We start from the raw sequence: 22,332 nt of genomic DNA, 5'->3' as shown, positions 1-22,332 counted from the left end.
GACGCCCCCCCCGATGAGGCTCTGCGTGATGAATATCGCGTTTAATCCGCGCGTGCGCGCCCTGCGCCTTGTCCTGGCGCTGGCCGTGACTGTGCAGCATCGCCGAAGTCAGGTTACGGGGTGTTTTTTTAAATAAAAACGCCGGTGTTGTGGAAATCCGTGTGCTGGCACACGGGGCTCGCGCTTCGGAGGCTCCAGGTTTGTTGTGTCCCCTCCGCTGCCTCGTGGCAGGGCCCTGTAGGGGCAGGTGGGGTCGCCCGCGCCCCTGAGGACGGACGGACGGACAGACGGACACCCGCAGCAACTCCCGGTGTGGATCCAAGCCCCCAAACGCTCTGGTTTTAAGTTTCTTGAGCAAGGCGCTCTTTGTGGCACCCGCTGCCCTTCCCCATCCCGCGCCCCTTTTGCAGGCGAAACCGAAGAAGTGCTTAAAAATAAGAATCCTAAAAAAACAACCAACTTTCCTCCTCACCTGCTTTCTTAAATTTCTCCGGAAGCGAGTCAGGGCGGCAGGGGCTGGCCGGCAGCAGGCTGTCAGGGAGGGAGCCGTCCACCCGAAACCGGCCCCGCGCGGGGCGTCGGGGCTGCTTGCAGCCTAACCCCGCGTGCCCAGCACCCCTCGGTGCTCAGCGCCCTCCTTAAACCGCGATTTAATCGCGGTCGCAGCCAGGAGAAACCCGTCCCGGGCTGCTCTTGAGGCAGGAAAGTGCCCGCGGTTAAAAGGACGAGCGCTCTCTGCGGGTTCCCAGCCCGAGAGCTGCGTTTCGCCGCCCTCTTAAACCGGAGGGGACGTGACGGCAGGGGGAAAGGTGGCTGGATTTTCTTCTCGGCTGTCCCGCGGAGGTGCGAGAGGGGCTGAACAACGGTTTTTAATGCCGGCTGTGAGTTACACGCGCGGAGGAGCGGCTCGCCGCCTCGTTCTGCGCGCTCAGCTCTCCTCCTTTCCCCCCCCAGCTCCGTTTCCCCGTGGGTTTTGTCCGCGCGTTTCTGGAATAACGGCCGCAGAGCAGCGCCCTTTGCGTTCCCTCGCCCAAGCGGAGCTCGCATGACTGCAGCATCGTTTCTGCTTTCCGTCAGCTCGGCCGGCCTTGTGCTGCGAGCCGCGGGCGCCAGCGGGGAGCTGCCGGCCCCGCGAGGAGATGCCGCGGGTCTTGGACCTTGCTCCGCGTCCCCTGGGAGAGTCGGATTTCTTGCTGGCGGAACCGCGACGTTCTCCCTGATTTCTTTTTTTTTTATTTTCCCCCGCTAATTGCCGTTTCGTTTTCTGCCTCCTTGGGATGCTTACAGTCGTTCGTCCCTTGGTGCTGAGGCGCTTTGAATTCTCTTTGGCTGTTGCGGAGGGAATAACACGCGGCCGCTCGTCACTTGAAGCGCTCTCTGCTCAGATTTTGCCAGGTCCTTTCCCCTCCTCTCCCTGCTCGGTCCCTTTGGCCACTTAGACCTAAGCATTCTGTCCTCACCTTCATTCTCCCTCACCTTCAGGTTCCTCAGGCTTTCTGGTAACGATCTACCTGCGATGGATTTGCAGCCTCTTGGAGAAAGGCGACTTCACTGCCCCTTGGGCTCGCGCAGCCGTTAACAGTTCCCTGCAAACGGGGCCGATCCCGGCCCGGGACTGAGGTTGGTTTTGTTGTCACCGCTGCAGCTTCCAGGAGCTGTCCTGGGACCTTAAATCGTTTGGCTTCGTCTCTTCGTCCACGAACTATGAGCCAAACCACTCATAGTTCATTTTTTTTGGCGTCCTGTGCTCCGGAGCAGGTAGAGGGTGTATCTGCGTGGACGGTTCTTAAGGTATTGTTGTTCTTCCATCGACTTTAATCCCTTTTAACCTGCAAATTACAGAACGTACCTGCACGGCCTGCCTGCAGATCACGCAGGAACGCGCAGGGGCTGGTGTAGACTCCCAGACGTCGGGGAATCAGCGTGGGGAAGGGGTTTTCAGCCTAGCCGCCCGGTTGTTCTCAGGGGGTCGAATGCTTTTCCTCCAAGGAAAGCAGGCCCCAACGAAATGTAATAATTTCTGGAGTAAATGCCGATAGAAACGTAAAATATCTTCCTCTGAGATTGTACAAGTGGTGTGTCGGGGTGGATTAATCTGAAATGTTTTGTGCTGTTTGGGCGTAGCCGGCTTCATTTTTTCTTGCGATACTCCCTTAAATATGACCGCTTTAAGTCAACGTTAATGTTTTCGTTAGGGAAAGGCTGCATTTATGACGGTTGGCGCTCTTTGAGGGGGCTTCCCCCTGGAGGCATTTGTCACCGCCCGTGAAAGGTTGAGGTTGAAAGCTGGCAGCCGCTCGTTACGTAAATTTTGCGTTATCCCCAAATTCGGGGGGGGGGCTTTGCCGCCGGCCTCGGGCACTCTCTCCTGCGAGCGTGTAGATGCTAGGTGTGCAAATCGCCGCGGGGCGCTCCTCGGGTAACGGCTGCTGGTTCCTGGGCGGCGTCTGCGGACCCGCTGTCGTGACTCTGTCGTGACAAACGATACCGGAGCCGAGGCGAGCAAGAGGGAAGGACGCGGAGCGAATGTTGAGAGAGGGGGGACGGTGCCCGGCCCGCTGGCTCACGGCCCCCGAGCGAGGCGTGGCGCCGGGAGGTGAGCTCAAGCGTGTCTGCGCTGCACGGAGGGGCTTTCACAGCCTGGAAGGTCTGAGATTGGGACTAAAACCCAGCAGGGTTTAGGGTGGGATTAGGTTTTTACGTGTTTTTTATATATCAAAAAAAAAAAAAACCAAGCACGCGGTACCGAAGCAGGCTCCCGCGTCCCCGCTTAACCTCCCGCGTGGTAAATGAGCAGCTGCAATGTTGAAACAATTGATAAATTATTAACTGGAGCGCCTCGGCGTGTTTTGGCCCTTTTGCTTTGTTTCGTCTCGACGGTGGCGGGATCGGCCGCGCGCTGGAGCTGTGAAGCCCGGTGTTGGGGCCGGGGAGAACGTCCGATAAGACGCCCGCTTTTTGGGGCAGAAAACACGGATAAGAACCTAAAACGGGTTGTGTGCTCAGGGCTGGCTGGAGCTTGAATAAAGCTTTGCTCTTCGAGGTGTTTCGGGATCTAAATGGTATTTTAAAACTGTGCTGCTGGCCTGTAGTTGATTTTTATCACCGCTGTGGAGATGGCTTAAGAGTTGAGGCTCACCTTGGCTTTAGGGGCAGGTGAAGCTGCTGCTGTGAGTCTTGCTTAGTCGACTGCGAAGGGCTTGAAGACCTTCTTTATTCCATAAAGAATCGGGTTTGGCTTTCGAATGTGTTTGTGGAGAGAGTTTGTTGGCTTTTTTTTTTTTTTAAACTCGGTTTCAACCTTGGGAGATGTGCGCCAGGAGGAAGCTGATGCTTTTGAGACCTGGAGGAACCGACGGTGGGATGGAGTCGGTGATGGATGCAGTGCAGAACTAGCCCTCGTGTCCTGGAGGTTCCCAAACTTTTATCTGGAGAAGGTCAAGGTCCCTTTTTTTAGGAGCAGAGAGAAGTTACCTCCTTGCTGAGGCCTTCAGTGAGAGCTTCTGCATCGGTGGAAGACTTCAAACCTGGTGGAAGCTGATTCTCTTTTACCATCTCCTTTCCCCCGAAGCCAAACGAAACCGGTTACGTTTTTCTCCTGCCCCAAACGCCGTTAATTCAGCCTCGCCGACCTGCCCCTCGAATCTTTAAAGCCCCCACGGCTGAATGGGAGCGCGTGCAGGGCGCTGGTTTCGCGTACCAGCCGTGCAGGCCCCGAACCTGGCGAGAACTGGGCCGCTCTCCTGCTGAGGTCATGTCCTGCAGCCGGAGGCGTCTGTGTCGAGGAGCTGACCGTCACGGTGCTTCTCGAAGGTCGCTGCTTTTTGGCTGGCAGCAGGTGGGAAAAGAACACGTCGTGGACTGATTCCTGCGAGAGTTTTGGGGACGGCCTTGCTTTGTAATCCTTCGTAAGGTAAACGAGGCCGAAGCAGCCCTTCCAGGAGCGAAGCACTTGTGGAAATGTCAAATCCAGCTGCGGCGTGACTCAGTGTGGTTAGGCTGACTTGCCCCTCGGTGCTACCAGAGGAACCTCCCACCTATTTTGTTTCTTTTTTCCTCTTAAGGCTTTCAACCCGCCACCGTGTCGGTTGCGAAATGAGGGAAGCAGCGAGAAGAAGGAAGCTAAATCGTCGTCGCTTTGTTTATCGGGCCTGCCGTCGCAGGTAACTCAATACCTGCGGCCGAACGGAGGAATCCGTGCACAGTTATCGGGGCGAGCTTAGGTCCCAAAAGGAGAACGTGGCTTGGAGAGACTTGGGGCGGGGGATGATGACAGCCCCGAAGTTGTGTTGTCAGAAATCAGATCCTTGTAACCTAGTCCCGGGGCCTGTGTTCCTTGAAAGGGAAGGCATGCGGGGAGGTGTGAGCTCCCCCTTTCCCTGCCTGACGCGAGGAGCTGCCCCGTGCAAGGGAGCTGCCTGCTAGCGCTGCTCCGCCCTCTTTAAAAACCAGGGACCCTATTGAATTCACGTGCTTGGTGCAAAGACCTTGGGTTAAAACAGATTCTGGCTTACTTGCAGCTGCTGAGAAACGTAGTCGTAACCTTTTTCTTTTTTTTAACTTCCCGGTTTCTGCCGTATTTCCTTTTGTTTGGTGTTGGCAACGTGACCAGAAGGTTGCCGGTAAAAGGTAAGTTTAAAGACTTGCCTCGTTTGGGCCACGAAGGAGCAGAGTCCGCCAGCAAGTGGCCGTGCTCTGCTGCCTGCGCCAAGGGGAATCTCCAAGCCCTGGCTGCGAGGAGTGCAGACCAGAAGATATACGTCCCCACGGCCTCAGCGAGGTGTTGGAACTGCGAGCCCCGTTGTAGTTATCAGCCGCCGCTTGAATTTCCTGGGGATGATTCCGAGAGTCGTGTCTTGCCAAATGGGGAAAAAAAGAGAAATTGTGAACCTGAAACGATCAGCAGTAACGTTCTCATGGTGGGAAGCCCTTGCGTCCAGGAGAAGGCGTTCTTTTGCTAGTAAAGGCACGCCGCAAACGTGTCTGCTCTGAAAGAAGTGAGAAAACGCGCTGACCCACTGCGGCGAACTTGACGCCGAGTCCTGCGGGGCTTATTGACCACCGGCCGCTTAAACCACCTGCCCGTCTCTGGTGCTCGACTCAATTTTACGGATTTAGTGTGTAGATGGGCTGGGAGAGGAGCGTTTGACCCTCGGCACGCGTTGAAGCCGGAGGATTAGGTTCCTGTGGTAGGATTTGGAGCGATCGGATCCCAACGTGGGAGCTCCTCTCCCTGAGCTGCTTCCCATCGGTTCCTGCAGGCACACGTCCGTTTGTGCAGGGCCTCAGGTGCGCCCTCCTGACTCACCTCTGCAGGGACTCGCCGAAAAACTTGGCCCTTTGGACTGCCCTGCTTTAGGTTTTTTTTCTTTTAAACGTCATCTTTTGTGAAAGGAGAAATCTTTCATCGCTTCAGCGTGATGCGTCGGAAAAAGATTCTGGGTTAAGCAAAGATTTCTGTGTTGTGCCTGGTTAGTCATAGCCAGGAGCGTGTTTTGTTGGGTTATTCGGCTGTGGAGGTTCTAGCAAAGGTGATCTGAGCAAAGGGTGCTTCGGGAGACCCAAACCCTCCTTGTGCCTCTGCTTAGCACGTGTGGCTTCGGCGCCTTCCAGGCTTTTTTCCTCATTTTGGCTTTTATTCGGATTTTGTCGCTCAAGCGGGAACCAAGGGGGGATCGTGGCTGGGAACAGCTTACGTTGTAAGAAGCTGGTTTGAGTCTGCACCCGTTTCTCTGTCTCGTTAGAGCCAAAAGTTTGTCCTGTGCTTACGAATTATTGCACTCGATGTAGTTTCCTTTTTTCGATGGCAGTTTGTTTGCGAGAGCTTCCTGCGCAGTAAGGCAGGGGCGTAGCCGGAGTCGTCGGGGTCAGGAGCTGCATCAGGGCTTTTGTTTTTATTGCTCTCTTTGAGAGCCTCGGCGTACATCCAGAGGAGCAGCAAGCGGGTCCTTAAGTTGTCCTCTGTGCCTCTTGGTGGCTCCCAAAGTCACGGATTTCTTTCCTGCTACTTGAAGTTCAGCCTAACTGGGACACTTCAGGGTACTCCGCGTGCAGCTCACTTGTCAGCCTCCTGCAGACTTGGACAGCACAAGAAGCAAGTCCTGAGGCACGTGGACCCCGTAAACCCCTGAAGGTTTCACCCCAAATAACCGGGGACCTGTTGCTGAGCACCCGGGAGAAGAGAGCGCCGTCATGTGCATGGTCCTGCAGCGCTGAGGGCTTTTTCCTCCCCTTGACGAGGGGTTTCGGACCGCAGGAAATGCCTCCCTCGTTCCTCAGCGGGATGTAGGGTGGATCAGAAGCCGGAACCGCCGGGTTAACTCCAAGCCGAGGCGTTCAGGTTTGACTCACCGTTGGGTTCCTCCCTTCCGAAGCCGCCCAGGAGGCATGCAAGGACTCCGCGGTGCGCGCATCCTCCTCGTGGGAGCTGGACGGGGCTGACCAGGCTGCCCCGTGAGTCACAGAAACCCACATCAGCCGTTTTTAGGTCGTTACCAGCCTGGGCTAAATTTAGCAGATGAGCCAGAAGCGTGAGGCTTCGCGTCCAGCCTCCTGCTTGGCCCCTGTTTCCTGGGCTGGTCGCTCGGGCTGCGCCCCGCGGCCGCTCGTACGTCTGCCGGAGGCGATTCCCCGGCCGCTGCTGCTTCTGGAGCGGGTACGCCACCGGGGCTCGCTCGCAGAGTTGCTAAATAACACCACGGGAGGCGGAGGGGGAGCTCTTCGTCTCGCAGAGTACCAGCTCAAATCCCCTCTGGGTTGATGGTTCCTCCCGGAGGAGAAGCCTCTCCGGTGTCCGATGGACGGCGCGTCGGCTGCCCGCTGCTGGAGGTGTGTGCTGGATCCGGGGGTGCTCCCTCTCATTAGGGATGCTCCTCTCATTAGCATTAAAATACCCCTCAAGCAGAGAGCATCCCCTAATTCTTGCTCTCAAGCCCCACATCCCTGCTAAAATGGCAGAGATAAGTAAAAAGGGGGGAAATAACAGTTCTGCTGACGGCACGATGGAAAATGTGAAGCCCGCTGGGAGCGGAGCAGTAGTTCCGCACCTCCAAGCTGTTCTTTATTTTCCCTTGGCCGGTGGTTTCGGGATCCTGTTGGTTTGCGGTAGCCTGCTGCTTAATTGGGGGGTTTTTCCGTGGATTAGGCGCCTTGTCATCAAAACTGGCTCAGAGCGTGTCGAGTCGTCTTAATTCTGATTTCTCAAAGAAGGCCGGGGTAAATGCATGGCTTTGAGACGCTCGGCGGGTCCGCAGGGGGTCGCCTGTAATTCGGAGCATCTGGCAGAGGTCACTGCTCGGCTTCTTGTTCTGCAGCCTGTGAGCTTTGGGGTTTGTTGTTTTTTTTTTTGTTTTTTTTTTTCAGCTCCTCTCTGAAGGAGGAGGCACTTCAAACTCGGTGACAAAATCCCACTTTCCGGGCAGCTGCGCCGCTAACGACCGAACTGCGTTAATTAGTTCTGAGCGCAGTTGCGGCGGTGCTCCTTTGTCCCTGCTCCAACGGTGACCCGACCAGACGATGTCAAGGAATCTTCTGTTTCTGGCCGGATTTAACGAATTACACGGAAGCGCCGCCTTTGCTCTCCGAAGCTCAGTAACGCAGGCTGAAAGCTCGGACCGGTGGTGGTCCAACAACAGCCTTTATATCGGTGGCGCGGCTCGTGTCGCGGTGGTGCGTGCAAAACCCAATTCCAAAGTTCGGTTTTAAATTGGCTGCTGCTTTTTTCTGATCCGCACGATAAACCTCGAGGTATCGCTGTCCCTCCAGGAGTAGCTTGAGGCGAGCGTTTGTCCCCCGGCTATCAGAGATACGCGGGCATAAATTGGGCTGCTTAATTTGTCAGAGTCCCCTGGGCTCTGCCTTCAGTTAACCGATGCGCCCCTCGTTAGGGGACCGAGCGAGAAGGGGATAATTAAGCCCGGGCAGATGGGCTAGAGCAAGCTCTTGGCTCGGAAGCAAGAGGGCCGGGAGATGGAGTTGCTCCCGACCTGAGCAAACACAAACTCACCCTGTTCTGGTCCCCCTCTCGGAAGGGACTTTGGACCTTGGCAGGGTGGGAAGCCCCGGGACTCTCTTCCAAGGGCTTCGAGGTTATCGGCCGTGAGGGCTCCTTCCAAACCCTTCCAGGGAACGTTCCCGGTCTGCCCCTGGGGCTCGGCGAGGTGGTTTCGGAGGAAACCGCCGGGTCGGGGCGCCGAGGACTGCGTGTTCCCTGTGTTTTAGGAACACCCGCTGCTGTTCTGCTGGTCGTGTTGTTGTAACGTGTGTGTTTTTTTTTTTTTAATATCTTTTTTTCCCTTCCTCCGATTGTGGTGGCGCCGCGTGTGCCAAAGCAGCTTGGATGCCCCCCCCACAAGGTGCTGCGGTCGAGTTTGGTTCGCGGAGCCTTCGTCACCGGGCCGGAGGAAGCCAAGGCACTCGGGACACAGCCTGGTCTTCCAAAATCCGGAAGGTATTTCGGGGGAGTGAATGCCGCGTGGCCGCCGGCCCAGGGCGAGGGCGCTCTGTGCGCCCGTGCTGCCCCGGCTCTGCCTCGGCGAGGTTTTGTCCGCGGCTGGCGAGCTCGAGCCTGCTGGTGCGTTCCCAGCCCCGAACAAAGCCCCGAAGGCTTTGTTAAGGCTTCTTCCTTGGCAACCTTTCCGCCGCGGCCCCAAAGCTTGCCTTTCCGTTGCACGAGGAAGCTCGTTTGGGGATCATTGTTCGTCTCCGGGTATGGCTCTTTCATGTCTTCCTCTTGAACACAATGCAGCTTTATACCTTAAACTCCAGGAAAATCCTGTACGGTTAATCCTTTGGGAAAGGCCAGAAAACCCTCCGAAGAGCTCCGGCCTTTTAAAAACCTTTGTTAAAAGGCGAGCGTTTCGCTTCTGGCTGCCGAAGCCGTTGATAGGAGCTGGATGCAAGCGGAATTGCTGAGCCTGGCTGGCGCACCGGGCCGCTTCCTTAAATTTCCGGGGGTGAGAAGTGAACTTCTTGCAGGTGGTTTGGTCATTGACCAACAGGGCCACGCCGTGGTGGCCGTTAGTGGCTGGGGGGGTGGGAAATGGCTCGTACAGACCCCGGGCTCGGCCTTGGGAGCGTGTCTGCCGGGGTTTTCGGGAAGCGGACCTGAACTTGGCTCCAGCTCCCAGGCCAGGCGCGGGAAGCTGAGCGACAGGTCCGTCTCGTGAAGGAACCCACCACGTACAGGTGGCCGAGTGGGCTGAAGGGAGTAAAGCGAAGGCCAAACCGCTTGCCCTGCGCGCCCCGTCTGTCTACAGCCTGCCTGGGACGTGGGATCCAGGTTGGGGATCTTCCAGAGGAAGCGCTGGGTACGCCACGGTGCTCCACTGCGCGGTAAGGATACGAGGGATAAGTCGTCTAGCAGGGGTGACGGTGGCACCTGGGGTGGTTGTAGGATCCGTGTACCAACGTGTCGTCCGCAGGAAGCCCTACGCCTTTCCTTTTACACCTTTTCTTTCAGCCCAGTCGAGCTGGTTCCCTGGTACGGTGCGTTTTGTTTGGTGTTTTCACCTCTTGGATTATAGATGACCTAGAAAGGAGGAGAACGGCGTCTGTAAGCTTCGACCGCTGCGTGCGAGCGAGGTCTGAAAGGCGCTCGTTCCTAAATCACTTCTTCCTGCTTCGGTTTGAGGGCAAACGGGGTGCGGGCTGTGCTGGAAGCTGTGGCTGTGGTTGCCGTAATGTGGCCAGCCCCGCGGCTCAGATCCGGGCTGTGAGGCATCTCTCCCTCCGTCCTTCGGGACGTCTCTTTGGCGTAAAACAACAAAACTCCGTGTGGGAAATCCCATCGGAGCCGTTCCTCTAAGACCTCTTTCCCGAGACAGCTTTTAACAAACCCGGGGTGGGGAGAAGCAAATCCGATCCCTCCAGGAGCTGTGGCTGGCTCCTTGCTGGGGCACAGACGAGGACGAATCTGCTCCTTATTTTTTTGCACCTGATTTCTAAATCCTTATTTTTCGCACCTGATTTCTAACAGGCGTACCGCCCTGACCTCTGACTTCAGATCTGTGCTTCCCCGCTGTGGACGCGGTATCAACAGGCGTGTTAATGAGCGTTTTGTTAACGAACCTGTCGGCGTAAGCCCCTTTGCGTAGGTAATGGCCGTGCAGCCCCATGGGCGGTGTTCGTCCCGAGGACTTTCCGCGTGCTAGCGAGCAGTCTGCGTCGTCTGCTGAGCCCCAGCGTCTGAGGAAGAGCAGAATGCAACTTCTTCTTGGGGGAAAAAAACGCGATTCGAGTGGTTTGGAAGGCACAGAAATCCCCCAGGCGCCTCGGGGCGCGACCTGCCCTGAAACAACCACCTGCGTGGGGAAGGGCATCGTGCGTTTCTGCAGGTCGGGCTCGGCGGGTGCTGGGAAGCCTGGCTTGAAGCCACGCAGCAGCTTTACCCCGTGCCACCCGAGGTCAAGGGAACTGCTCTGATCCACGGGTTGAATTCAGTTTGTTTGCTCTTGCTTCCTGCACCCGTGCTGTGGAAATGCTGGTTGTTTCTGAGGCTTGTTGTGAAGTTTTTTGGATTTATTTTTTTTTTTGAGGACTGGCAGATCAAAACCCTTCTGCAGGCACTCTCAGAACTGCAGGAGCTTTGTGCTCTAATAGCGAAGTATCCCGTAAGAACCAAATGTAACTCGCGTCCCGTTTTTCAGAGGGAGAAATAATTTCCAAAATCTCTTTGAGAGACCTTTACTGCCTTTCTGGTAGGTACAGGAAGCGGGCGACGGCTCAGAAGTAGGGTGTTGGGCGTTAAGCGTGTGAGCTCAGTGACCCAGTGGTACCTCGTGGGGTATTTCCTTCTGCTCGGGGCTGGAAGGAACCCCAAAGCAGCGCCGTGCCGTAGGTGCCTCAGTGTCTCCTGGTGCGAGAGGTGCCTGCGGAGCGGCTCGGTCTCGTGGTTCTGCTCTGATGTTTCAGGTCTCTGCTCCAGCTGTCGGTTTACGGCAAAGGCCAGCAAAGCAGGCTGTCCCACAAGGCTCTTCCGCAGGTCCGGGTCGAAAGCGAGCAGAGGCCGTGCATCGAAGCAGGTGCCCCCCAGCATCTTCCCAGTCCCACTGCCCAACCAACCCCTTCGTACCTGTCTTAAAAAAGGCAGCCCGAGCAGCTGACCGTCTCGCTGTCCTCACGTCTGCTTATCGCACGGAGCAGTTCTTGGTGTGCTGCCAGGGTTTTCGGGCTAAACCAGCGTTTCCTGGGCAGTCTCACCTCTGCTGGGGTTGTAGAACAAAATAGCAGTGAATTCTGTTCCTGGTGGGCCGCAGAGAGCTCCGTGGTGTATGCAGCCCTGATGCTGAGGGTGCGAGGTCCTGGACAGGACTTCTGGTGTCATTGCTCCTCCACCCGGCCCCGGTGCTTTAATGGTTCAAGCTCGGGTGTGTTCATGCGGCGCCTCTGTTAGCGAGGGCTTCAGGATTTTTGAAGAAGAAACAGCCCAGTGTGAAGCGCGTACTGAAACAATTTGCGGGACTCCTTCTACACCTCCTCAATTCGGCGTTAGGATGTGGCTCGAGCTGCTGCAGCGTTACCCGCGTGCCCCCGGGGAGTCTCTCTGGCCCGCTGCAGCATCCCTTGCAGGCAAGAAAGGGGAACAAAGGAAGGGGATCCGTTCCCAGAACTAGCAACTGCTCAGTGCCAAAGCGTCTTCAAATTAAGCTGCTGTTCAGCACGACCTAGCTCCGAATGTACCAGAATGAAAATATCTGTGTTGACACCTTCTCCTTCCCCCCCCGTTAAGCTCTCCGTCATCTTCAAAACGAAGGACTTGAGATTTCTGGCGTTCCCGTAACCGAGACCTCGTGCAGGAGCCCAGCTGCCGCCCTCCTCCGTGTCTGTGACCACAAACACGCCGTGTCCCGAGGGCTTTGGGTTCCGGGTCGCCGCTGCCGAGGTGGCTCGACGCGCTTGCGCTTTCTAAATGACTGTCATTTAGACGCGACTTCTTGGGGCGAAGAAGTGAGTCAGTGAAGTCTGCAGGAATCTCAAGCTTCGTCTGAGGGACAAGGCCCCATCCTGGGCTTCCCGAGGACGCCTGTTGCTCCAGGTGAAGCGTTCACCTGCGGGAGCGCCGCGAAGCCGCCTGCTTCCACCAGACCCGGTGCGTTCCTGAGAAATGCTCTGTGGGGCACAGCCCCTTCGCAGCGCGGTTAAATCTCACGCTCGGCGTCAGGTGTAGCACGCGTTTGGAGCCAGGCTCTCGGTTCTGTGGTTTTACAACCCCGGTTTCGCTTTCCGAAGCTTTTTATTTTATTTTTTTTTTGCTTCTTGAATTCTCGCGAAGAAAGGAAATCGGCTGTACCAAACGCAACTGGAAAAAGAAACGCTGGTGGGTTTTTTTTTCCTGTTATTTCACTTGAAATGCACTTGGAATTTCTCGCTTGTTTGAGAAGTTTGATTATTCCTACGTTAAATACTCGGTTCCCACCAGTAAGCACGATCGCCATGGTAACAAACTTCTCCTGATGGGAGCCGGAGCGGTGCGAACGGATCTGACGGCTCAGCTCAGGGGCAGGTGTGTGGCCCTGTAAGCTAACGCTGCCGGCGTCTGCGGGGCTTCCAGCTCTGACTTGGGTTTCGCCCTGTGACCGGCTGGAAACGTCAGGGTGCTGAGCTCCGCGCAGCGCCGCGTCCGTGGATCTGGCTCAGAGCGCGAGCTCGCCGATGATTTCCGCCCTGCTCCTGCCAGGTGAGCACCTTGTGCTGACTCTTCTGGGAGGCTCGAGCGTTCGGCCAGAAGGTGCAGAGGGACACGAGTGCGTTGTGTGGGCCTTTTGCCTCTCTAATTACCCCCAGAGAAGCCCAGGCTCCGTGTTCCTGCGTCACCGCTCTGCGTTTTGCCTTCCTTTCCGATGGGATGCTTTCCTCAAACAGCGCTCGTCTCCAGCTGGACCCGTTTAAGAGGTTTGCTAAGCAGCAGCAGTTGTTATAGACTAATTGGCCTTAAGTCCTCTTTGTTGGGTGCATCCTCTTTCACTGAGACACGAACCAATTCCATTCCCTTGTGGAGGGGACGTTGCCGCTGTGTTATGGTCGTGCATGGTAGCATCAGTCAAGTTGTACCGATCGCGACTTCGTTCCGACTGCCTTTCATCAAGTTCGGTCCTTTCCCTTCGCGTTTAAAAATCCCGCATATCAGCTTCCCCTCACCGTGATGAATACAGCTCCCCACCTTTCTCTAGGAGTGCCTCAGTGACCCCGTGGAGGCCAGTTTTAAGTAATTTCGAGCCTTGCCTCCCAACGTGCCGCTCTTGGGGCTGACCAGCGGCACGTGTGGCACCAAAACAGAGGGATTTCGCAGGCAGAGCTCCGCTGCGGCGCGCGTCAGAAGGTGCCGCTGGGCCCTGTACGTGTTCTCCTCCCGAATCGCGCTTGGCTAACGATAGCTGGGAAAACGAGGGCCCGCTGCTTGTACGTGCTGTGTTCTTCCCTGGCTGTAAATGCAGATGAGCCGCGCGGTCATCGGCAGCGCAAAGCTGGGGTTTGGCTGCGGCGCTCGTTAGCTGCTGTCAGAGTGATGCTAATTGTGCCCCTTGTCTCACCTGATTGGGAAGGATCTCGGTGCCGCGGCTGCAATTAAGTTATGACCTACCCGGTGTAAGCTCGAAAATGCGCTTTGAAATAAGTTTATTCCAGCCTGATTTCTCTGCAGCGACAATATCTGCTCTGCTCCTTTCCTAAACAAGCTGGAACTTTTCGAGGGGACAGCACGGGGGGGGGACAACGAACTGGTTTGTCTCCTGGAGGAAAAAAACGGCATTACTCAGCCCAGCAAGGTAGGAGGTGCACCTCGCTGTCGTCTTCTGGTGGGAGAAGACCACTTTTGAAGCCTGGAGCGTCCTCCTTATAGGAAAAATGTTGCTTAGCTTCCAAATCCTAAATCAGTCGATAGCACAGACTCCTCTGCAAAGTGTCTGCTGGGGGAAGAAAGCTGGCTTTTTCTCTGCCTTCTACCTTATCCTCGTTACTTCAGCTTCTTGGCACGAAGCTCGGTGCAGAGCAGCCAGACGTAAATCATCGAGAGCTCCAAAGAAAGCAAAGCCAGACCGGAGGGCTCGCTGGGTTAGAGCCTCCTTCTCCCCAAGCCCCCGCTTGTACCCGTGGCATGTCTCAGTACACGCGGCTGCGCTAGGGAAGGGCCTTTTGACGGGGTTTCTGGTTACCAGGGTGTTTGTCTCGGGGAAATTTGCCATCCTTGACATGAAATCGTGAAGGGTGTATGCAAAACAACTTGAAGATGTTTTCTCGTGTCTGATTTTGCATCTCGGCTGGCTTAAAAATCTGGTAGGGGAGCAGCGAGTGAGGGCTTTTTTTTTTTTTTTAAGAAAAACCGCATTTCTAACGAGAAAGCGGGCTTGTGTGCCGCGTCCAAAATAAAACCCAGCACAGGTTACTGCTCAGCCATTCACTCGCCGTTCCCTAGCTTCTGGAGTATTTTCAGTTCCCATCGTAGCCGCCGTCGTCTTGCTACCTCTGGTAGTGCCCTTCCCTCCTCCGCGCTGTCGGATCGATGGGAGCTTTGTCTCAAAAAGCAGAGCTTTGGGATTCAACGCCTCGGGCGCGTGAAGGTAAACCGCAGGTTACCCCGGTGGGGGTAAACTGCTCCGGGCCTGGCACAGCCGGGGGGGGTTGGGGATTTCTCCACCAGAACCTGCACGACGCGGTGCGCTCAGCAAACAGAGCTGTGCCCTACGGCAACGGGAATAACTAGCTTGGGGGAAAACCAGTGGATTTCAATAACGTGAGCGCGGTGAGCCCGGAGTTCTCAAGAAGTGTGCAGGGGGACTTAAAGTGCCGCCAGGAAATGGCACGCTTTTATTTCTTTATGACCCGCTTTCGTTGCAAGCGTCCTTTGCTGGTGTGCTGCGGGGGGCAGATAACGCGGTGGGAAGGAAGGGGAGCGGGAGTAAAGGGCAGGGAACTTTTACAGGGGAAAACAAGACCGGAGAAAACAGGACTGAATACAAAACGGGACCGGATATTCCCGACGCTCGAAGTGAAGCGACTTCAAAGTCCCGGTGCCGGCTGCGGCTTCACGTGTGAGGCCGGCACCTCGGGCGGCCCATGCCAGACAAAGAGAGGAGGCAAGGCGGGTGACGAAGGGTGACGAGGGCTCGGAGGCAGGGAGGCGACCGAGCTGAACGCGCTCCTCCTGCTGCCCACGCGGCGGTGCAGCCGGTGCCGCTGCTGCATCCCCGGGCTCCCGCAGGTCGCTGCGGGTTGTGGGAGTGGAACTCGCTCACCTGGGTAAGAAAACACGTCTGCATAACCACTGGGCCAACACAAGAAGGTATTTATGTTGCAGGGTTCTGCTTGCAAATGCTTCAGAAGAATTCACACCTCGATGCCTCGACCGGAGCGCTGCTTTCGGTCTCCCAGCTGGCGTGGCCGCGCGTTCGCCGCGCGGAACAGCAGCGCTCACCTGCAGGGCTCTTCACCAAGGAGCCAAATCAACAGTAGTCACCTGGGTTTAAACAGCCTTTGTTTGTCACTAACCATGCAGAGACAGCGAGTTTATTCCTTAGAGAGGTTCTTGGCTGCTGAGGTGGCAGAGCTGGATGACTTGATTATTCTTTAGTAATGCACACAGGTGGGGCCTTAGTTTTTTTCCTCAAATTCAGAATTCCTTCTCTGCTCAGGTTCTTCAGCTGGAAGAGCTGTAGGTGAGTGTCCGTAAGTAATACAACGTGTGGCAGGGATCCTCAGAAGGCAGGAACTTGCTTTTTGGTAAGAGTCAAACTGAGATGCACGTAGATAAATGCACAATTTTGTTCTTCCCTGAGGCTTTTCAGCTTTCTGCTCTGTCTTCTCCTTTGCGGCTGGGTGCTCACGGCCACTTGTATCACTAGGCTTGCAAAAACATTTCCAGCGAAATATTTTTAGCTGGAAAACTGATTTGCCCAAGCTTATAACTTATGTTAATTTCAAGGAAACCTAATGGAGGGGAATTTATTTTAAGGCTGAATGTTTGCCAGGAAAAAAAACAGCCAACTAACCATCTGTTGGCCACGATGTTCACCTGGGACTTCGGGAGATCTGGGCGTGCAGTCGTACCCTAACAGATTTTTTTTTATTCCTGCAGGGGAGATCCAGACCTACAGCAGTGGGTGGCCCTGTGTGAGGCCTCGTGGGAGGATGAGGGAATGGGAACTTGACCCTAGAAGAGGCAAATCCACGGCGGCCAGTTTATTTCTGGCTTGCTTGGGCAGTCTCTATCTCCCTAGATTTGAAAGGTTTTGTGTGTTTTGGTGTGGGCTTTTTTTTGTCCCAAAGCAGAATGGGCAAAATGCTGTGGATCACTTTTTATTCGGGCTGAAGAAACAATTTCCTATGAGCTCAACTCGGAACAATAGAGCCTTGATCTTGATCGGGGCCTCTGGATGTGTTACTATAATGCTAATAGGTAGCGCGCTTGGCCTTTGCGCTTCTGGCACATTTCAGGCACTGTATAGGGCGTCTGTAATCAGCTGCAGCAAAAATTCCCTTCTGTCTCTCTCCTAGCAACCCCTTCTGAACTGATATTTCAAAATAAGCTTGCTTTCCATATCGTCGTCTAAACATTTTTGACACTTGCTGTCATTAAAATTCTCTTAACGGTCTTGGGACGGAGATAATTTATCTTCGGGTCCTCAGGACTCCCTCCTAGTTTCTGTGGTGGTAACGTGGGCGTGCTTTTGAACTCCTTATCCGTCAGAAACAGCACCTGATTTGTCTCCAGATTTTGCCGTTTTCTCCTGGTTTGTGCTCTGACTGTGCGTGACGCGAAGTCAGATTAGTACACCTAGGTGGTGAGGAGGTAAAAGCAGCAGGGCCGCAAGTCACCTAGACTTACAGGAGCAAGCTGAGCGCCTTGAAAGGGGCTGGGATGTGTTTCTGTCGAGTGTTTCAGCGCACACGGTGTGTTACGGGCTGGTTACGTGGCTCTGATCCTGCCCCCGTGTACGCAGTGGCCGTGAGCCCTGCTCTGGGAACAGGGCAGCCTGCTCGCGCCAGCACGAATGTTGAATTACTGCTAGCATCAAGAATCCTAAAGCCTTTATCCATCAATTGATCGTTTCCTCCCATCTGCGTGATGAGGAGCGCAGGGACAGAAACAGTTCGGGGCTCAGAGGAACGCAGCTGGGCAGAGCAGACCGAAATAAGGTGAGGGGGTTGCGGGCTTCCCCCTCAATGCTGCCGGCGTGCTTCAAGTCCTTGGCGCTCCCAGGAGCGTTTTCTGCGCGCTGGCGTCGGGACCTGTTGGAAGAGGTGGGGGGGGAATCCTGGAGGCAAGCACAGCTGTCCTGGGGGATGTGACTTGGGCTTGCACTAAATACTTCGGTCGCTTCTGATGAGCTCTGTGTTCGTGCCTGGATTCCTCGCTGACCTGAAGAGCCCTCGGTTGTGGACATCTGGCCCCAAATTACCGATCTTTTTGTGGGGCTTCCTGAAGCTGTACTTGGTTCGCTGAAGTTTCAAAGCATTTCTGACTCCCTGGGAGCTACCCGGGCTTCCTGCGGGATCCGGCACCTGGCCCCTCTCGCTCTGAATGCAGGCGAGGGGTTTTCGTAGTGCCCCTGGCACAGACGGCTTACTGAAGTCCTGCAGGGCTCCAAAGTGGCAACTCTCTTGGATCCAGCTCTCTTGGATCGATTACTGGCGTGTTTGGAACAGGATTCATTCGGGATTTGGTTGTAAGGCTTTTGCCTTATGGAGAAAAAATTATCCATCTGATCCGAGCCAACAGTTGGGGCAGAGCTGGCATTCTTTGTTCCAAGAAGCATTGCCCTCGGTCGTGGTGGAGCTTTCTGCTGTTCCCCAGCACTTTTCCCCCCTTCTGCTTTTAGAGATTTCCTCGGTACGGTTTATAGCGACAGGGGAGATGAAGAAGCCTTCGGGTCTGCCTCAAGTTCTCCTGGAGTCTTCCTGGAGCCCTGGCTCATGCATTTAATGTTTCCTGGGGATTGTGTGCACGAAGGGAATGGCTCTGAAGACTTCCTGGGGATGGAAGGGAGTTCGCAGGGAGTAAATATTATTCTCTGTAACTGTCCATGTACTTTTCCCACTGCTGCTCTCACTGTTAGTGGATTTCAAATTCCTGAACATCTTTAGGGAAAGCTTGGTGCAAGGAGGAGGACTGCTCGCCCCGCTTGTGTTTGGCTTCGTGTGGAATTCCCCTCGTGCCCAGGAAGGTCGGCTGACACGGCTTCCTCCGTTCTGCTCGGGCGTTTCCAGACTTCTGTGTCGATAGGAGGGCTTCATTCTGAAGTTCACCTTGCTCTGAGGTTGTGTGTGCGTGTTGATAAGCAATGCGGCTGCTCCCAAACACGGCATTTGCATCCCAATGCATGTTCCTTGTGCAAATCTAACTCACCGTTCCTTTTTAGTAGGGATCTTAGGTCCTTGTCACGACAGGGAGAACAATCAAATACGGCACCGCACCACTTATAGTGCGTAGTTGTTTTTTTTATGGTGTATAGTTGTTTTTTTTAATTTGGGAACACTTAGACCTGAGTCTAAGCGCGGAAAACTCCGCTTTTATTTATGCTCAGCATTAATTCGTGCAGCCTGCGGCTGCTCAGGAGCTTGCCCCGAGCGTCCAGCTCGGAGAGCTGCTTTTTATTAAGTGCCCCTTGATGGAGTCCTAAGCGAAACCATTTGTGTTTAACCCAATCTGCAAAGCTGCTCTGAGTGTTAACACACTTCGGCGTTAAACGTTTCACTCTGGGGCGTCGTCACGCGCAACGGGTTCGTGTCAGAGCCCCTGTCTGAGTGGGGAATGGTTCTCCGTTAGATGAGTGCCTGTGTTTTCAAAGGAGCTCAGACTCGGTCGAGCCTACATTTAAAATGTCCTGCCGTGGCACTGGGTGACGTGAGGAGATGCGGTGACAAGTGTCCCTTAACTCCGGGTCTGAAGGAAGCTGCAATATTTAGCTGCTAAGCTGTTCTCCCCAAACCTTCAGGGACAGAGCAGAGTCTGGCTTTTAGCACTGCAGGAAAACTTCTCCGATCCGGGCGTCGTCGTGCTCGAGGAGCTGGTACAAATCCTGACGGACCCTGCGGCTGGGACGGGGATGTCCTGCACAGGCTGCCAGGCTGAATCGGCCCTTCTGGAGCCGGAGCCTCTTCTCGTTGCGTGACGCGTCCGAAGCAGACTTCAGAGATGGGAATTGCGCCGAGAGCTTTGTTCCTGGTGGTAGGTCCCGAGCAGTTACGTCCTGGTGGGTCAGGGACGTGTAAGCGAGCGTGTGTGTGTGTGTGCCAGGGCACGCGGGTGGCTGTTTTGCTTGGTGCCACAAAGATGGAAGAGCATCAGCGTTACTGCTGCGAAGTAGAGAGGTTTATGGGCAAATGCTGTGCCTTGAGCGGCAAGAAAACTCGTTTGCATCGAGGGAAGGATCGTGGTTGTGGAAGCTTCGGTTCCGTTTAGTCCAAGGTGTTCTCCCAAGCTTGCTGCGAAGACATTAAGCATCTCTTCTTCGACACTGTGCTCTTGCGCTTTTCTCAAAGCAGGGTGGCCTCAGGGGTGCAGAGCTGCAGCAATTTGAAGCTCAGATAGGAGAAAACCTTTAATTTCTTCCTGCTCCATTTTTCGGATGCGTCCCTCGCAATTCACATTACGATTATTGATTACAGGCAATTGCTGTAGGATATTATTCGCAATCTATCAGCCCTGATTCATAGAGTTCCTCAGCAAGTTTGGGTGCCGAAACGTCCCCGCTAATTGTCTCAACTGAGCCTTGAAACGAAAATCTCGTGCCTTTCGGTTTGCGTTCCCTTCTTCCCAAAGCACTGGCGCTTTGATTCCTTTCTTTAAATGTTGGGAAATACGGCTGGTCTCTTAGCACCCTCGCAGTGCCTCGTCGTCTCGCCCTTCTGCCATCTCTCCGAAGACGCCGAGGTTTTTTTGGTCTTGCAAGTCAAATCAACGTGAGGTTGCCGTAATTTGCATCGTAGCAGTGGGAGGCCATCTGACAGCGCCGAAGGCGGCCGGGGAGAAGTGAATTCATCAGCGCTTGCGTTTGTCAGGGCACGGGTCGGGGAGAGGTCTGCTCCTCTCATCAGGGCAGGAGAGTAAACATCGAACGTGAGCGTTGGAAGGGCGAATTTCTGCCCTGAGGCTCCTCTCCAGGGCGCAGGAGTGAGAGGTCTCTGAGCGCTGCCCCTGCAATCCAGAGATTTGTCCCTGTGTGCCCTGAGCCTTCGGAGCTATTGCTGGATTTTAGCTCCCCTGCACAGCTCCGGCGTGGTTCCAGAGGCGTCGCTGATAGATAGGGACTTGGCTTCTTCTTAAATCGCAGCTTAAGCTCCGCCGAAATAAATGGGAAACGCTACATAGCGCTGAGGGGAGGGAGGGAGGCATCGCTGCTGACTGGAGATTGCTCAACGCAGGGGCGGGGATTCTCGGGGCGTTGAATTGGCTCTTGGTAACGTCATCGTGGCGGTTTGGTCGCTTGGATGTCACTTAGATGTGTCAGGACGCGCAAATTGCATGTTGTATGGTGTAAGGTGCTTTGAATATTTGGTTCTAAACAAACAGTGCGGTGCCCCAGGCTCTCAGCAGGTTACCTGGGTCTGAGTAAGCGCTTTGTTTCGCAGACTGAACGTTTTCCTTGACTTGACTTATCAGTATTGAGAGCAAACACGAAGTCACAATCCTAGGAGGACTCAACGAATTCGTTGTGAAGTTTTACGGACCACAAGGAAGTAAGTACGCAACCCAGCCCCTCTATAAAAGCAAACTACTGGGTCCGTGGGGGGGGGAATAGTGTAATGACACCTCCTTCTGGAGCGAAGGAAGAGATGAGCAAATCCAACTGGGGGCAAAACCTCAAAGGCTGGCAGCCCTTGAGGGCTGACCTCTTGAGGGCAGAGGAAACACAACCGTGGGCGTTAACACGGATGAACCACCTCGCTTGAAGCTGAGCAGAGCTGGGCGCTCGCTGCCTCCCGACCACCGAGCCCTCTGCTGGGGCCTTCAGCGCTGCTCTTGTTGATCCTCAGCTCTTCTAGACCTGGCTCGTGAGCTTTGCATCACCACCATCTGAGTTTTTTGTGGAGCTGGTAATTAAGATGGCTTTTCTGGTGATGAGATCACAAGTCAGGTCTCCGGCATGCCTTAATTTAGTGACATCTCTAAAGGTAAGTAGATTATTCTGAACTCTGCTTTGAATAAGGCTCTTGGGCCTTTGTGCGGAGATTTTCTGCAGTATCAGTTAAATCAAGTATTTCTTGTGAGGCAGTACAGGAAAAAGGCTTTTACCGTAGGAGGTTTGATGTGAAATCTTACCCCCTGATGGGACTAAGTATTCTTCCAAAGATGTGTTTTGCTTAATACTGGAGTTCTATTTATTCTCTCCCGAGTTACAAAGTGTGTCTAATACCTGCGTTTCTTTCCTTGCAGCACCATATGAAGGTGGAGTATGGAAAGTTAGAGTCGACCTTCCTGATAAATACCCTTTCAAATCCCCGTCTATAGGTAACCAATAATCGCTTTCGGTCAAAATCTTGTTGCTTATGCAGGGGAGGTGTTACTGCTCGCAGCATTGCTGCGGGTGAAGTTGCTCTTTAAGTCTGCAGAACGGTTTTACCGTAGACTTCCAAATAAACTGCTCAAATGTCGAGTGGAGAGGAAGCTTGGTCTCTTGGCTGAAGGGCTAGGAGCCGGAAATCTGGTTTCATTGCACGTTTGGGTACTGATGAAGTAAGTCTTCCACGTGCTTTTTTTAATTGATACATCTGTTCATGGGTAAGGTGTGAGTGGGGTTGGACTGGATCTTCACAGGTCCCTTCCAACCTTGGCCATTCTGAAATAACAGCGTGAACGGTGGAGACTGGTTGTATAAAACGATTTATTTAGTATGGAGAGCAAAGCCTGCAGTGCACGTTCATGATCTTGGGGTTCACCTAGCTGTTGGGACCTCTTGTCCAGAAGTGGATGGAAATAAAGACAGGAGCTGAAGCCTTTGTTCACTTGGGGTAGGTGTTGCATACGTGAAAGGACATAGAACGTATGTGGAAGAACGTAGAACGTGTGGAAGAATGTAGAAGCAAGGAGCTATCACCAGAGTAATCGTGGCTGGCTTGGCTGGTCGGGCTTGTTTAACTTTCAAAAGCAAATAGGAAGTTTGATAAGGAAATGTTCTTTAAGCTTTATCCATCCTGCCTTTGTCCTTGGGTGGTGGTGATCTAACTCAGGTGTCTCCTAGGACCAACCTTTTCCACTCACTGGAGCTGTAAATAAAACAGCCAATATTGCTTGAAAAACTGGAGCAGAGACGTGAACTGTCAACGTCTCCGTTCTGGCTCGTGAAATAAGAGCTGGTAACTCGGTGACACGGCCTTTATCAGAAGGGTGTGCTCGTG

At 54.5% G+C, this 22,332-nt stretch overlaps 1 protein-coding gene across 3 annotated transcripts in view; it reads left to right on the top strand.

The window, feature by feature from the left end:
- UBE2H (ubiquitin conjugating enzyme E2 H) overlaps nt 1-22,332 on the top strand; it is a 49,792-nt gene that overhangs the window by 4,900 nt on the left and 22,560 nt on the right. Inside the window, exons 1-3 of one of the 3 annotated variants that reach the window (XM_080578177.1) lie at nt 8,498-9,333; nt 20,566-20,673; nt 21,371-21,445. Coding sequence is in view for 1 of the 3 variants with exons in the window: in XM_080578176.1 (XP_080434302.1) it covers nt 20,597-20,673; nt 21,371-21,445 (152 nt within the window). In the remaining 2 variants the exon portion in view is untranslated. Of the gene's footprint in view, nt 1-8,497; nt 9,334-20,565; nt 20,674-21,370; nt 21,446-22,332 lie in introns of those variants that run through there. The other 2 variants (XM_080578176.1, XM_080578178.1) reach the window with 2 other exon arrangements.

This window comes from Anser brachyrhynchus (genome assembly GCF_964034855.1).
Source record: "Anser brachyrhynchus genome assembly, chromosome: 1".
Classification (NCBI taxonomy): Eukaryota; Metazoa; Chordata; class Aves; order Anseriformes; family Anatidae; genus Anser; species Anser brachyrhynchus.
This window is presented reverse-complemented; position numbering and strand designations above follow the sequence as displayed.